This window comes from Sminthopsis crassicaudata, chromosome 2 (assembly GCF_048593235.1).
Source record: "Sminthopsis crassicaudata isolate SCR6 chromosome 2, ASM4859323v1, whole genome shotgun sequence".
Lineage (NCBI taxonomy): Eukaryota > Metazoa > Chordata > Mammalia > Dasyuromorphia > Dasyuridae > Sminthopsis > Sminthopsis crassicaudata.
Genome location: NC_133618.1, coordinates 229,367,791 through 229,384,063, shown reverse-complemented (window position 1 = coordinate 229,384,063; position 16,273 = coordinate 229,367,791). Strand labels below are relative to the sequence as shown.

Here is a 16,273-nt window from a genome sequence, read left to right as displayed (position 1 = left end):
AGCTGTTTAATATTTCTGTCAGAGTGCCCATGACAATTACTCTATTATTTTTTTTATTGTTATATTTTTAAAGGCAATTTAAGCCTGTGATTTTTTAGTTTTGTTTTTCCATTATGAGGTTAAGAAATGGAATAGCTGGTAAGACACCTTTTTCTGTTGCCAGAGGGCAGGCTGGCTACAACTAACAATCTTGCCATTCCTCGGTCAGAACAACATTTGTGGTTTGCCTGGTGTAGTCTCTCAAGGGCTGTGATGCTATGAGTGCTCAAAGGCTATGGGAGTACCTCATATCCTATCCAGCCCTAATTAGTGCTATTATGGCAACTTCATATTTCAAGTTTTCCAGGACAGTTTTGGAAATAGACATCCAATTTAATGACTGCTTTGTTCCTGTCTTCTAAATTGGATCTTTTATATCTATCACTAATAATAATAATAAAAATAATCTATACTCTATATAGAGCTAACTCCCACCAAATCCTCCTTAAAAGATGAGTAGGAGAATTGTTATGTGGGACATTGGAAGGCATCCAAATAGAGAAAAAGAAAAGAAATATCCAATAGTAATCTTCCTAACTTCCATCCCCAGATCACTAGGGAAAAATCCTTTTGTCACTAATTTTTGAGCTTCTGGTTTCCTGTTTCTTGTTTTAAGTTCTGGGGCCCTTTCCTCAATGAGTTTTTAAAACCAAAGTGGCCATGTCAGCCTCAGCCTCCCCTGGAGAGCTTCAGAGCCACAAATGTCCCTCCCTCCAGCATGCTTGTCCCTCTAGATACATTATCTCCTCACAAGAAGATGGTGGGTAAAGCTGACATGGAGATGCCACCCTATCTTGGCAGGATATGTGGCAAGATCTCACTGTGGGTTGGCCATTGGCCTGTGTGACCATGAACAAGTCCTGTCACAGCCCAGGTCCTGAATCTTTGATCCTGGTGTGCTCTGTACAAAGGTGCTTCAGCATGTTGAGTGGATCAAGAGATGGCTTCCTATTCTAGCACAAGGTAACAAGTGTTTATCACATAGTAAATTTCAGTAAATGTTGTTAATGCCCCTGACTTGTGTCCCCTTGGGTAAAATTATGATTCCTCATTTGTGAAAAGTAGATATGAATGCTGGACAATTTTTAGAATAACATGACAAGTCTAATATAATAACTTTAAGCACTTTGCATTCCATTTAATGACCAGGGAATTCTCATTTCTCCAGAAATTCAGATTTTTAATGATATTGAAAGACAACGAGGTGGTAGTAAATAATTCCAGGCCTGGAGTCAGGAAGACAGGAGTTCAAATTTGGCCTTAGACACTAACTGAAGTTCTGAATTCTGATGCCTTGTTGTGGCACAGAAATAACTTCCATAAAAGGCTGGAACAGAATTTATTATGCTTCAGAGCTGAAGCAAAAAAAACAGGGATAGCAATTCTGATCTCAGATAAAGCAAAAGTAAAAATAAATCTAAATAAGAGAAGGAAGAAAACTACATCTTGTTAAAGGGTACTTTAGACAATGAAAGACTATTGATACTAAATGTATATGCATCAATTGGTAAAGCATTCAGATTCTTAGAGAAATTAAGCCAATTATAGGAAAAATAGCAACATTGTATTAGTGGGGAACCTCAACCTCTCTCAGAATTAGACAAATCTAATCACAAAATAAAAAAACTCAAGAGACTAATAAAATCCTAGAGAACTTATGATGAGCCTCTGGAGAAAATTCAATAGGGACAGAAAAGAATACACCTTTTTCTCATCAGTACATGGCACCTACATGAAAATTGTCCATGTATTAGGGCATAAAAACCTCATAATCAGATACAGAAAGGCAGAAATAGTAAATGCTTCTTTTTCAAACCATGATGCAATAAAAATTATGTTCAATAAAGGGCCAGGGAAAACTGGAAATGAGCCCCAAAGGTGATGCCAATAAGAATCTAAGCCAGTCTTGCCCAGCTGGAAAGGCGTTATGGGCACAGTGTACACGGTGACAGATCGCCTGTCCTCTGGGTACCAACCTGACCAGGTTCAGAGAAACCCATCACCAAAGAAACGTATAGTTTTCTTTTGCCACAGCAAATCATGAAAGTTGTCTACTAATATGTAGAGGGCCCACAATCTGCAGTGGAGGGTGAGCCTTGTGAGAGCAGGAATAGCTCCTCTTCAGTTTGTATTCCCCACACCTACTGGCACCTGGCATCTAGCTGGCCCTCACTGAGGCAGGTGCCCAGGCTGATGGAATCACTAACCCTGTGAGTACTGTAATAACACTGGGGTGTGGGTAGGAACTTTTAGGGAGGGGGAGGAGGACAAGGAGAGCATGGTGGATGTTGTGTGAATCAGGGTCTGCCTGCACACTCCCTCTTTTCCTCCTTTCAGGTCCTTTGGGAGAGCTCTGGCCTATAAAGGAGAGCTCCAGCCAGAGCCACTGATTAAGCTGAGCCGGGAACACACTGGCACATTCTCTGAAACATGGGATCGCACTAATGGCCTCTCCTGCCCCTAGGCTGGTAGAGCCAGGTCCCAAACTACTGCGCATCTGTCCTTTGGCATGATAAAAGAAAAACCCATGGAGCTCTGTGCCAGGAGTAACGGTCATTTGCGGAGAAAGCCTCCTTCCTCACACAACACATTAAGAAATCTCAGGGAGCCCTCCTGTTTGTGTTGGACGTAGCATTAGATCTGTGGTGCAAAGACAACAAAACATCCCACTCTCCCAATCTTGTCACCATCTATATCATTTGGACCCTCCAAGTTACATATTTCTTAAATTATTTGTCTTTTTTCTTAAGCCTTAATTTTCTCGCCAAAGAAGCGATGGAAATAGAGGTTAAAGGTAACATCTGACTGACATCAGTTATCGGCTGAGCTGCCCTCTGACCTGACAACTTCTGCAGTGAGAGGAGGGAGGGGCATAACCTTGGGAACAGTTACCATGGTAACATGTGAGCAGGCCATTAGGCATCCATGCCCACCCCCCTCTAGTCCCTGGTGCCCCTTTCACTCTCAATGCAGTCAGTCAGTCGCTCAGGATCTGATTTTTACAGGGAATTTTGACAGTGGTCTTAGGTATGTCCCTATTCAAGCTGGAGGAAGAGTCCAGACTGAGCCGGGGGAGGCGGGGGCAGGGCATTCAGGAGAAAGGAAGTATATCTGAGAAGACTAGAAGGTGTCACAGGCAGGATGTGGAGGACACGAGGGCCTTTTGGTGTCTGACCTACTTCCTGGGCACTAAGGAGTGAGTAGGGTCCGAAATGAAGACAGATGACTGGGGAGAAGGGCCTAAGAGGCCTCCCAGGAGTCTGTGTCAGGAAAGGAGCCAGGCCGGGCTGAGCCGAGGTGATGGTGAGGGTCATGGACAGAGGCCAGTTATGGTGAAAAGTAAGCTACCACACACTGAACATTTGTCCCATTTTTTTGTTTTGTTTTGTTTTATTTGCAGTTTCCCGAGACAGAACAAAATAAGAATCATTTTTGTTTTTACACTTACAAGGCTCAGAAAGAAAAGACAATGAAACTCAGCAAAAAGAAAGAAGAGAAAGTCAGAAAAGAGGAAAGATCCCCTAGCATTCATGGAGCAGAGTGCTCATCTTTCATCAAGTTCTCTTCCTCGGGATAGATAGATATACACATGCCAAAAGTTATGTATACCTAGCTATCAATGGATTTATATGTTTTTTTCTCTTTAGAGGTCATGCAAAAAAAAATTACCCCTCCTCCCTCCCACCCACCCCCCCAATCCCCAAATAACCCCAGACACGCAGCTCCATAGTTATAACAAGATGACTGGTAAAGGAGAGTGAAGAGGCCCCAGGACACAAAAGGGGAGGAGGTGGGACAGGCTTTCTGTGGTCCCCTTTGCTGCCAAATGCTGGGTCACACACCTTGTTAGGGGGGGAGCAGGACTGATGTTCCTTCCAGCTCAGACCTGGCTCCAGCAGGAATGCTAGTGTCCGCTCATCCAGGGAACTTTTATTCAAAGTCACTTAAACAATTAAGGGGAAACCCCGCCAGTCACAAGATGGCAATCTAGCATCTTACAGTCATTTTATTGTTGATTTTGAAATGGGTATACGTTGTGGGTTTGCCACTGAAAGAGCTTGTATTCCAGATCTCTTCTCCATGGGATCAGAGTTCTGTTCTACTCTCAAACAGGGACCGCCTGATAACCCATCTCTCTTCCCCTCTTTCCTCTCACTTTGCTTTATTTAGAGGGAAAGAAAAATAAATTTACACTTAAATTAAAAGTGAATTGTTAGGGGGAGGTCTGAGTGGCTTCTAGGGATGGGACAAAAATGTGGCCAGTGAGGGAATCTCTTAGCTCAGGATTAAATTCAATTGATTTAATCCAATTTGTAGTTCCTTTGTGTTAATTGATTCCTGATCTTCTCCCTTCCTACTCTGTCCTCAACCCTCTGGTGCCCCTGTCCTAGCAGCTCTGTCCCTCCCAGCCTCCATCATCTATGATTATTCCATTAAACAGCATAATTCCATTATATAATTTCCATCTATCTGTTGGGGCATCTTGCCAACTCATTCTTCCCCAGAAGAGAACACATACAAACTAAATAGGAAAATCAGACCCCGTCCAGATAGAGGGAAAAACCCCATCTAACGAGAGCTACATATAGCTCCCCTTTCCTAACCATGGAAAATTAAGGCATTATCCTAGCCTCTTCTCTAGTTCACCATCCATCCATCCATTCATTCATCCATCCATCCATCCATCTGGTCATCCATTCATCATTAGGCCCTTTTAGGTTATATTTTCAAGTTATCTACAAACTTCAAACTCCTTTATGAGCTCAGTTCCAGACTATTTCTCCCTCCAGGAAATCTCCTTCCTGATGATCCAGATAATGTGGTCAGGGTTTACCCCTTAACCTCTAGAAAGTGTCCACCAATTCTATCATCACCCACTCACAAGAGGTACATCAAAATACAACAGTGCCTCACCCAGCTCAAGTGTATGCTCAACATTCGGAATACATTTGGGTTGGGAGAGGTGAAAGGAGTTACCTCATCCAGAGATCGGCAGGTGGTTCAGGGAAAAGAAAGGAGTCTGAAGGGATAGAATTGTAGTTAAGAGGATGAAGGAATTGCTGGGATCCCTAGTGCTAAAGTAGCTTTCTGGCAAAATAGCTTTCTCAATGTTCTGTGAGATAAAATGGAAGTCTATGTAACAAATATTTACAATCATTCCAAAGGGCCTTTATGACTGTGCTCTAGTAATGAATGAAGTTTGCTGGTTGTGTGGAAAGGAGATAATTTATACCTGATCCTGACTGCTGGCTGCCTAGGTATACCACCTGCTTGTGCCTTGAGACTCCAATGAACAAAATGAACAATATTGTTCAAACAGTGATACCTTCCGTCTGGACATGATTTTTAATCTTTTTTTGGAGATGATACCTATTCCATCCTTACCAGATTATACTTCACCCCTCAATTTAAAACTCCCCAAGATGTATGTTTTTAATTGAAAACATGCTGGAGGAGTATCTGAAAAGCACATTTTGAAATCATTGTTCAAACCCATGTATGAATATGGACATGTTTACGAACAAAAGCATTTCTGTGTATGTGTATTATGTATATACATTTATATGGATGTGGGTTGATATCAAAGTGATCACTATCTCAGGAACTAACTCAAACTGAGTTTCTGTGAACACTTTGCTCATAGAGGTGCCTGTGGCCCCTAAGAATAGAGCCTTTGACTTACTCTGGGAGCAAAGAATATGGAGATGTATCCTTGTTTTTTGTTTTGTTCATAGATGATTGACATGAGTGTCAGGAATAGTCCCTTCACCCCTACTGTCAAGTTTCCAGCCTATTGCTTTAGACCTGTCATTTGTTCTAAGACATGGGGAACCTTCTTGGTCAAAGGAAGTCAGGCTGATTCAAACTTCTGGGTCTTTAAAGGATAATGAAAAAGTGGGGCAGTAAACAATCCACCCTCATTCTTTTCAAACTCTAAAAGGCCGTGTGGACCTGAGACTCCAGTCTCCAGTAGCCCGGAATCACTTGGTAATCTAGGTTCAAAGGACCTTAGTTTTGGCCCAGCCAAGGGTCAGGTTACACTCTAGAGTGGACATAAGACTCAGACCCTTCCAGGCCTTTCATTTCACTGTAGAGTTCTTCAGAGAGTCTCTGAATCAGAGATGAGCTAGACCAGGTTGGACTCCCCTGAGAATGGCAGATGGCATGGCATCATTGGCTGCTTCCTTACACCATGTTTCTCACCCCCTGGTGCACCTAGCTCCACATCAATAGCCAGGGAAGGACTGCCATAGTTAAACTATGCCACCTGATGGCTTTCAACACGTCACACCTGAGATCCCTCTCTTTCCTTCTACACTTAACTCCTAGCCCATACTTCATCCCTGCCCACAAACCTTTCTTCAAACAGCAATCTGTTTTCTTCCCCAGTGCAGATGGCCACTGAAAAATACTTCCACTGAGTTAAGGGTGGCACTTTGCATGGCAAGGAGGAAAACTCTCGTGCAGAGCTAACCCCCCTTCCCCTAAAAAAGTCTCTGGCCTAGGCAAAAGTAGTTATCAGATAGATGGATTCTCACTGGATCAGCTAAGGAATTGCTATACCAAATGAGTTGGTTAAAGGATGGGACCAGAATTCACCATCAACAGCTCAATCAACCCATCAACTATCCCATGTCTGGGGCACTCATCCCTGAGCAACTCAGCAGTTTTAGCCAAAGAGAATCAATTCTCTCCATTATCAGCCATCCCCACCCCCCACCCCAAACCTTGAGTCAAGTATGAATGAGTCAATGAAGCTAGGCGGAAGCCTTGAACTTCCGTATCCTGGCTTGCAATTGTGCTTTCTTTGCTTCACCTTCTTGAGGTCTGGATGCATCCTCAACACAAACTCCTTGAGGAAGGACTGTCCACATTTGCAAAACTAATACAAAGAGAGACACTGGAGCATTATTCGAGCTGAATTTTTCCTAGCTATGGGGGTGGAGGGACAGCCACCTTAGGCCATAGTCTCATCCTCAGGGGCCCCAGACTGACCTAAGCAGCCTCCCTTTCTTCAGGCCAGATGCTGTACTATTGGTTTGGCTGATTCTGAGTCCAGATCATCCCCAGGGCCACCTGCTCTCTCTTACTTCCTTCTAGCTTCCTTTCTTCTTCCCTCTCACCTCTCCTTCTTGGGACTGCCTTGTTAAAATGATAACTTTCCATGCTTGGCTGAAATCCCTTCTATATGCTCCTTAAGGACAGGGATCTGTTTTTGTTTTGTCTTGGTAACTTAGGTGCCTAGTACAATGCCTCCTGCACATTTAGGTACCTAATAAATACTTGTTAGATTTGATCGAAGGGACAAGTATCAGAACAATATGCCAAGTGAGGGCAGGAGCCCACGAATTCTTCTCACATGAATTCCACTTCTAATAATTGATGAAGACTAAGGAAAGTATTCTATTTCAGACCAAACATAGCAGCCAGGGAATGAAGAGATCTGCACTGGAGGCTGAAAAGAGGCTCTGAGATTTCGAGGCTAGGGTAGGAAGCAGACTAAAGGATGCCATGAAGGCCATCCCCATCTCTGGCACTGCTTACCTTCAACAAAAGAATCACAATGTTCACTTCCAAAAGTCAGGTTAAGAGCAGAATCCAGTCCTCAACTTATCTTTCTCATATTTTATCTGAGGGTCAGTTTCTAACCCTCTCACAAACTCCTGATGTTTTTACCATCAAGCCCAGGTTTTATAGACTGATGGATGTCTTCTCTGACCTTGCCAGATAGCCCTAGAGCCATTCCTGCCTCAAGTCCCTGATTTCCATGGTGGGAATTCCTTGCAATATTCTCTTATTGTCAGGGGAAAATGAAAATAGGGCCTAGACCAGCATCTTCCCTTTAATTTTCCAATTCAAATTTGGCAGCTGAAGTTTCCAGAGAAAACCATTCATCCCCATTGTATTTTTTATGTTTTCTGAACCTGTTCCTTCCGAATCCATCAGCATCATCCTTGAACACAGTAGGTCATCAATAAATATATCAAATGGTTGTTGATACCAATCAATTCAGCAGCAGCCATCCTTAAAGAATTTGTTGAGCACTCACCATGTAAACAACATGGAGACTCCATTTCCTACTTATGAGGTATGGCTCACTGTGTCCTACCAGCCCCACTGGGCAAGTGATGCTCTCTCAGGGATTACTTGCAGATGGCCATGTCTCCAAAGGCAGCGTCTCCCTCACAACCCTCCTTCAGTTCTGGTTCCCAAGAAATCCAGACACTATTCACTTATTCCTGGGATTCTCGGGAGTTGCCAGGGCCACACTGTAGCCAGCAACTGATTTTCCATCCAGAGATGGGCACTCCGTAAACTGCAACCACAGGCCAGGGGAATCAATAACAGAGCTCAATGGTCTAATGTTAGATTCGCTGTTCTATCTTGACCTGTCCTTTTTTCTCTAGGGAACTCCCCAGAATCTAGCTAGGTTCTTGCAGAGTTCAGATCCTTACTGCTCTACTGGAGAGAATTTGAGGAAATAACTGCTGGGTCTTAGACTGCCTCCAATTGCCAGTTACAAGATTCCTTCCTCTCTCACCGTCAGTGAAGGGGATAGGGTGGGGGAGTGGAGGTGGAGACTGGTTTTCCCCCCTCCCCTCCCCTAGATTTCCTCCATCCCATAATGCCAGAGGCCTCTCCATAGGAGAGCACACAATACCTCTGGGTAGTCCTCCACAAGACCTATCAGATTCACCTAGGTTGGGAAAGGGATAACATAAAGGAAAATAACCTCTTTCTCCCCATTTCAGGGGCTGGGATAGCAGGAGGAAGAAAGGCCTAAGTCTGTATGTAACCTTTCTGAACTGCCAATTCTTATCCTAATAGGAGGAGAGATTGGAATGCCCCTAGAGAGGGTCAGAAAGAACTAAAGGAGGAAACAAATTTCTCTGGATCAAAATTCAGAGGAGCCGCCACAAAGCTGTCAATACATTCACTGTCTACTGTGCAGAGACCAACCAGACAGAGGGAAGAAGCAGAAGCTGCTTTCAATATCCACCAAGGCAAAAAGAAAGATTATTTCCTGAGGGTCCAAAGCCCTCATTTTCTTTAGCTGGTTATTTGGGAGTCTTGGCTCCTGAGTTGTCTCTGTCAGTTGAGGGGAAGGGATTAAGATCCTGGTTAAACTGAAGAGGTTACAGAGGCCCTGGGGGCACAGCCCAGGGTCTGCTAATTACTCTGGCTGTGCTTCCCATCGGTGAAGTTGTTAGGGCTAAGGAGAGGAAAGGAGAGTTGATAGGAGATGATGCTTTGTCTCCAGAAGATGGAGTTCCCCTTTCTGTGAGGTTTAGCATACTCTCTTGGACACTTGGGAGCTGGCTGGCCCAAGCTCCCCCCACTCAGGGCCAGCAGACACCTACAAAATCGGGGTTCCAAGGACCAGGATTCTTGGACCCCTACATGTCCTGGCCCCCATCTTTTTCCCCTCTCCCAGCCATGCCCCTCAGCACTCTTCACAATCCTCACCCAGAGCTGCTCGCCCTTCATGCCATCACCAGCCTTCAAGGCTTCAGAGTAAGAGACGAGGTCAACATGGCACAAGGAGGTTCTTGACACAGGCCCTTTAGTTGAGGGGGATGACAAGAGCAGGAGATGTCCCCTACTGTGAATGCTGGGATCTTAACCCATCCGGACTCGGGGAGTCACTTTCCAATAACACTGGACACGTTGCTGACCAGCAATCTGCCTGGCACAGAAGGGACAGAGCCCAAGGATGCCTCTTTCCTCCTCAACCAAAGAAAGAATGTTGGGTGGAAGGAAGGAAGGAGTGACAGCAACCCACAGGCACAACTAGAGGGAAAAGGCAAAGGAAAACCTGGAGCCAGTAGCCCCACGTCCCTGAAAAGACAAACGGTAACAGCTCACGATGGCCACGTGCAAGTACGCCACTGGCAAAGGCCCATGCGTTGGCAGAGAGAATGCAAAATACCTTAGGTTTTTTTTGTTTGTTTTTTTGTTTTTTGTTTTTTTTTTGGTGGGTTTTGTGTTTTTTTTTTTTTTTTTTTTTCATCTAACAAACTAACACCGTTCAACACGGGGGTCAACAAAGGGGGTGGAGCCTTGTGGACATTTTCATTGCAACATCTGGTCACCCAAGACAGCCGAGGAACGGACGGACAGACACACACATGGAGCTGTGGACGGGAGGAGCAGCTGGTTGGTTTTGAAGCCCCACAAACGCCAGTGATTTTTACAGCTTTTTTTTCTTGGTTTTGTTTTTTGTATTGTGGTGGGTTTTTCCTCATTTCATTGGTTGCTTTTTGTTGTTGTTGTTGTAGTTGCCGGTTGTTTGTTTGTATGTTTGTTTGTTTTTTAAAAAGAAATCACATCTGGTCTTGTTTTCTGCAGACACAGGCACCAGGGGAGGGAGGGACGAGGCAGACACGAGCATGCTGACGCGGTGGGCGCTACCACCCAGCGAGTGGCGGCTCCGCTCCAATCACCGTCTCCGTCAGGATGAAACCACAAAAGGATGTACTGCTTCTGAAACACAAGGTGGGCCCTGTCACTGTAGTGCCCATGGTGTGGGACGTGTGTTTTAAGCAAGGGCAGACGAAGTAGGGGGACCTCAGACAGAGGAGAAGCATGGAGCAATTGGGAGGAGGAAAAAGAATTAGATAACCATTTATTGCAGCGGTCCTTTTTAAACTAAGATCATCTGATTCTGTGACTATTCTCCCAAATCTTGATTCCATTTCCTCCTGTCTCCTCTGTGAGTTTGTCCCATTAATTTTTTCCTCTTTCTCTCTTTTAATATCTCCTTTTCCATCAGTTCCTTTACCACCACTTGTAAATAAAAAGGTCTTCCTAATCCTTAGAAAACCTTGATTTAACACTGCCATTTCCTCAAACTATCATCCTATAACTTTCTTCCCTTTGGCTATAAGCCAAACTCCTTGAAAGGGCTGTTTATATTTTCTGTCTTCACTTTGTCTTTCAACACTTTCAATCATCCATTTTCTCCTGGAAACATGCTCCTCTCCCTGGCTTTCATGACACTGCTTTCACTTGCTTCTTCACCTATCTGACCATTTCTCAGTTTCCTTTGCTAGATTATTCATTTTTTCCTGCCCATAAAAGATGATTATGGCTAGATACATAGATGTTTTGAATCGTTTATATAGAAATAATAACTGAATCAATGAGGGAGCTAACAAGAGTACCCAGAGAGAATCAGACCAGTCAGAGTTTTAAAAGAGTCCCACCCTTTCTATCCAAAGAAGAGCCAAATTTTATTAATTCTACCTCCACAAAATCTCTCACATCTCTGATCAATTTAATCAAACCAAACTAAATAAATATCTTAAGCTCTCAGTATGTGCAAGGCATTGAGAGGTGATAGGGCTGTAGAGATAAAAATGAAATAGTCTTTGTTTCAATCCTATGTATACAACCCAATTTCTCTTCTTTCTACATTCACATAGCCAGGATTCTTTTTCAGGTCCTTATCATCTCTTGCCAGGACTACGGTAACAACCTATGTTGTTTAATCCTCACGTTTTTTAAAGTCTATACAATGTGGCACCTATGTAGCTCTCTCTCTGGTGCTCCTTCAACTTCCTTTCTTTTCTAATTAAACAATTAGTCTATGTCTTATATTCTATTGTAAGAGTGGTACAACACTAGCTTTGGAGTCAGGAAGCCTGAGAATGGGTCCTGTCTCAGATACTTCATTCAGTGTGTGTGTGTTTGTTTGTGTGTGTGTGTGTGTGTGTGTGTGTGTGTGTGTGTGTGTGTGTGTGTGTGTAAGTGCCTAAGTCTCCCTCAACTTCATTTTTCTCACATTTAAAGATTACAGTTGTACCTGACTCCCATGGTTGTGTGAGGATCAAATGAGACACCATATGTCAAGTTGCTCTGGAGTACTATAAAAATGTTAGTTGTGGTGGTGGTGACTGCTGACATTCCCTTCTCTGAGTCATGCCTTCCCATGGATGGTCCTCCATGTCTGGAATGCTATGCTTTGTCCTCTCCACTTCTTAGAATGCCTAGTTTTCTTCAAGGCTCAGTTTAGCCATCACCTCCCACACAAGGTCTTTCTTTCCTTGTTGCCCTAGTTGTCAGGTTCTCCCTCCTCCTTGAAATGCATTTTTAAAATTTATTATGTATGTATTCTGCATTTGCAGCATTCATGTTGTATCCCTCTGAAAGAATGCAAGTTCCCAGACAGCAAAGGCTGTTCAGTTCAGTCTTTGCATCTTCAGTACTCACTGCCCAGCATCTTCTCCCTAGTTTCTGCTGAAAGGAAGAGCTGCCAACTTAATCTTTCTAAAACACCATTTTCACATTGTTCCCCCTTCCTTCTGATGCTCTTAGTTGAAGCCTACTGTAGCAGGCTTCAAACTCATTACCCTGCTTCTCATCAGTCCCCTCCCTAACCCAACTCTCAACCTGTTCTTTGAATCATTTACCCAACATACGCCTTGGATCTCAACTCAAGCATTCAGTGGTTTCTGACTCCCTACTGATCTTGCAATTCAGGCTCCCTGAAACCTGTTTCCAATATATCTTATGTTCTCCAATTACTGTGCCCCACGTTCCAGTTAAACTGAAAAAGCCCTTGGGCCCCCTATCTACCTTCTCCATGTACCTTACTTGTGCCAGTCACCTCCAAGCCCGGGACGGACACTACTACTCATCTCTAATCTACTTTGGTTCCACCCTTTTGTCAAGACTCAAATCAAATGCTGCCTCCTCTATGAAGTCTTCCCTGACCAGGTAAAAGTTTCTGCAAGAACTCTACCCAGACCCCTGCTTTACACTGATCTCACTTTCTCTTATAATACAATTATTTGGATATATCCTTCTTATCTTAGATGATGATTAATTCTTGATCTTGTATCAATATTTTATAAATAGTACGTTATGTTGCATATATTTTGTACTTTATTTCACTCTAATTGACTCTATTCTATAATCATATTCTGTATTCTACGTCTGAATCATGAATCAAATGTTATCTTGCACAGAGTCTATCTTTGTTGAATTTTATTCTCAACACTTATTACACATTATTCTCTTCCACAGACAATATGATTCAGCCAAACTGGCATCCTTCCTGTGCCTCAGCCACAACACCCTATCTTTCACTTCTGTGATTTCACCATGGCTGAACCCTATCCCGGAATGCTCTCCCTTTGTGCCTCCACTTCCAAGAATCCTTATTTTCTTTCAAGGCTCAGCTCACGTGCCACCTTTTACAAGAGGCCCTTCCTGATTCCTCCAGCTTCTAGGGCTTTCTTCCCCAAATTATATCATTATCTATTTTTCACACATATCTATAAAATATAAGGTTGTTTCCCCTGGCTGAACTTCTAGAGGACAAGGCCTGTTTCACTTTTATCTTTGTTATCACCACAATGCCTGTACACAGTAGGTGCTTAATCAGTGCTTGTTGACTGATTACAGGTTTAAATGCCAGGGCTTACATTAGAGCTCTATTTGTATTTCCTACTTGCTGAATTGCCTATAGCAAATGCTCCTCTCCTTTTACTCCTCTCCATGGACTCTGCTCCTGCCAGCTGGACACTTCTGCCTCCCGGACACATTGCACATTCTGACAAAGGCATGAGTCTTTGCCTGTGCTGTTCCCTATACCCAGAATGCCCCTTTCCCCATCTCATCATCATGAAGTGCTCCCCATCCTTGAAGCTCATCACACAGGTGACCTCCTCTTTGAAGTTCTTCCTGTGTGGTCCTCGTTCCTACAGTGAGTAATGGCCTCATTTCTCAGATCTTCTACATAGTACTTAATTTTTGAAAATGTCCTATATCTAATAGGTAATGAATATCACATTTCTTTGGGATGATGTCTATGAGGGTGTAATGGAGGCTAGGGACTATGTCTTATCAGAACTTTTCATCTCCCCCCCACACTTAGCTCTGCCCTGAGCAGGTCCTTAATAAAAAAAATAAAAAAAAAAAAAAAAAAAAAGAAAGAAAGAATAAAACAACTTGCTATTCTGGACAAAAGGAGGCGCGGCAGATAGAGTAAGACCAGAGTTCAAATACAGCTTCAGACACTAGCTCTGTGACCTTGGGCAACTCACTTAATCCTGTTTGCCTCAGATTCCCCCATCTGTAACAATGAGAAGGGCAAACCACTTCAGTATCTTCAGTGAGAAATACCCCCAAAGGGGATCACTCAGACATGACTGGAAACGGACTCAGCAACAAACTATAACGCTGCATTTTGACACACACTCTCCTCTCTAGTCAGAATGGCCTCCTCCCTGTTCTTGCACATCCACGTACAAGGACTTTGGAGGAGAGAGGGCTCGCTGCCGGCCTGCCCCCGGGGGCTTACTCTCTGGAGGCAACATAACATGCTGTGACCACCTTGGCTCTGGAATCAGAAGGCCTAAGTCCTGCCTCCAGCAGTTTTAACCTCTTTGTCTGTGAAAAGACTGAACTCCAGACCCAGACTCCGGGAGTGACAGAGAAGCCACTGCTCCCTCCACCCTGTGCCCTTCCTCCAGGCTCTGGCCTCCTTGGGAATCGGGCAGCGGGACAGAATGTGGGCTCCCCCACGGGGTGGGTAGGGGCTCACCTTCACTGCAGCGGGGCCACAGGTGCACCTGAACAGTGGAAGTGGACATTCTGCCACTTGCCGTCGCGGCGGTGCCAGACGCGGGTCTCCTCTGACTGGCTGGTGCGGGGTCGGCCCTGCCCATCGATGTATTGCGTGAGACGGATGTAGGCAATGCAGGCTGCGTCCTCGCCAATGACGTGCACGTGGGGGTTCAGGATGGTGGTGTGGATGGGCTTGCTGTTCTTGGCTAGCACTGGAGTGGGGAAGAGAAGGTGAGAGAACTTGTAGTAGACAAAGAGCTCCTCCAAAGCCCCCCCCCCCCCCCCCCCCGCCCTCCCTCTGATCTGGGAGCAGAGACGGTGGCTCACAGTCTGTAGCTAGAGGCAGAAGGGGACCACAGGAGGTAGCTTGGCTTTGGGCCAGAGATTCATCAGGGCCTCCATTATGTTCCCCTCATTTGTCCATCCCACCCATGGGACCCTCCTCAAACTTTCCTTCCCTGGATTAGCTTTGCCTTCTAGGACCCCTCATTCTCTGCAGGAAAAAAGTAGCCTCCTTTACTCCTTTAACCCCTGACCAAGCTTACTTACAGTTCTCAAAGTAGAATCTGTGGAAGTCCATCCCTTCTACAAGGTTGCCAAGAGCTTCAGGTTCAAATGAGGTCAGGCCTGGATCACAAATCTTCCTGCAAACAGATACCAAATGAGAGGTTTGTGTCAAGGGAGACCCTGGAGTCCCCAGGGGACTGCTACACATATGCCACATTGATGAACCTGGGAGGCCCCCCCATCCCTGCCTAGCCACTCTCTCAATATTCTCTGAGCCATGTGCCAAGGCAGCAGTAGCTGAGAACCCATGGGACCCCATGCCCCACCATTTCCTCATGGCTGATCATCCCTCCTCCGACAGTGTACTAACTAACTTTTCTCTCCCAAAGGATCAGATTTTCCCTCCCTCCAACTGCGGGTGGGTCTGAAATCCCATGGGGGCACTCACGCATAGGCCTCAAAGTCCCCATTATTGACGGCCTCTATCAGCTGCTCTGTGATCTTGATAATTTCTTGCTTGCGAGCTGGAGGGAAAAACACAATCAAGCTTGCCCTCTGAGGGCCCAGCACCCGAGGGTCCTTCAGCCCCCAGTGAGTGGTCAGGCCCCAGGGCCTGCCTTCTCAAGCACCAAGGGCTTGTTGACCAAGACCTCCCTCTAGCTTAGCTCCACCCAGCCTGCTTCTGCATCTCTGGCAGGATTTCATCCCTAGCCACAATGAAGGTCCATCTAGGGAACGCACCCCTGCATTGGATTCCTTCCCGTCTCAGCCGGCTTGGGATCAACATCACCTGTAACAATCCCACTCAAGTCGGTATAATACAGACAGGAAAAAAGATATGGGATAAGAGGCAGTTCATCATATTCAATAAAGTCATTTTATGTATTAAAGATCTATTTTGTACAAGGCCCTGAACTAGGTGAATTGTAGATATAGAAAGAAAACTGTCCTTGCTCTCAAAGAGCTTACAATCTATTGGGGGAACAAAACGTATACTGGTAAAGAAATACCAGAGGATGTTGGGAGGATTATGGGATGTGCAAAGAAGGAAAATAGTTCAACAATGTCATGGAAATGAAAAACCATTTGTAGCAGGGAGGACCAAGGGAAGATTAGTGGAAGAGGTAACATGCAGGCTGAGCCTATAGTTAGA

The 16,273-nt window shown here is 44.7% G+C and overlaps 1 protein-coding gene across 11 annotated transcripts in view; it reads right to left on the bottom strand.

The window, feature by feature from the left end:
* Positions 1-9,911: 9,911 nt before the first annotated feature.
* CAMK2B (calcium/calmodulin dependent protein kinase II beta) overlaps positions 9,912-16,273 on the bottom strand; it is a 281,883-nt gene continuing 275,521 nt past the window's right edge. For 9 of the 11 annotated variants that reach the window (XM_074288455.1, XM_074288457.1, XM_074288462.1 and 6 more), the window contains 4 exons: positions 15,569-15,644; positions 15,163-15,257; positions 14,591-14,825; positions 9,912-10,524 (listed from right to left, as the gene is read on the bottom strand). In XM_074288455.1, coding sequence (XP_074144556.1) covers positions 14,593-14,825; positions 15,163-15,257; positions 15,569-15,644 — 404 coding nt within the window. In that variant the 3' untranslated portion in view covers positions 9,912-10,524; positions 14,591-14,592. The remainder of the gene's footprint in view (positions 10,525-14,590; positions 14,826-15,162; positions 15,258-15,568; positions 15,645-16,273) is intronic. The other 2 variants (XM_074288471.1, XM_074288456.1) reach the window with 2 other exon arrangements.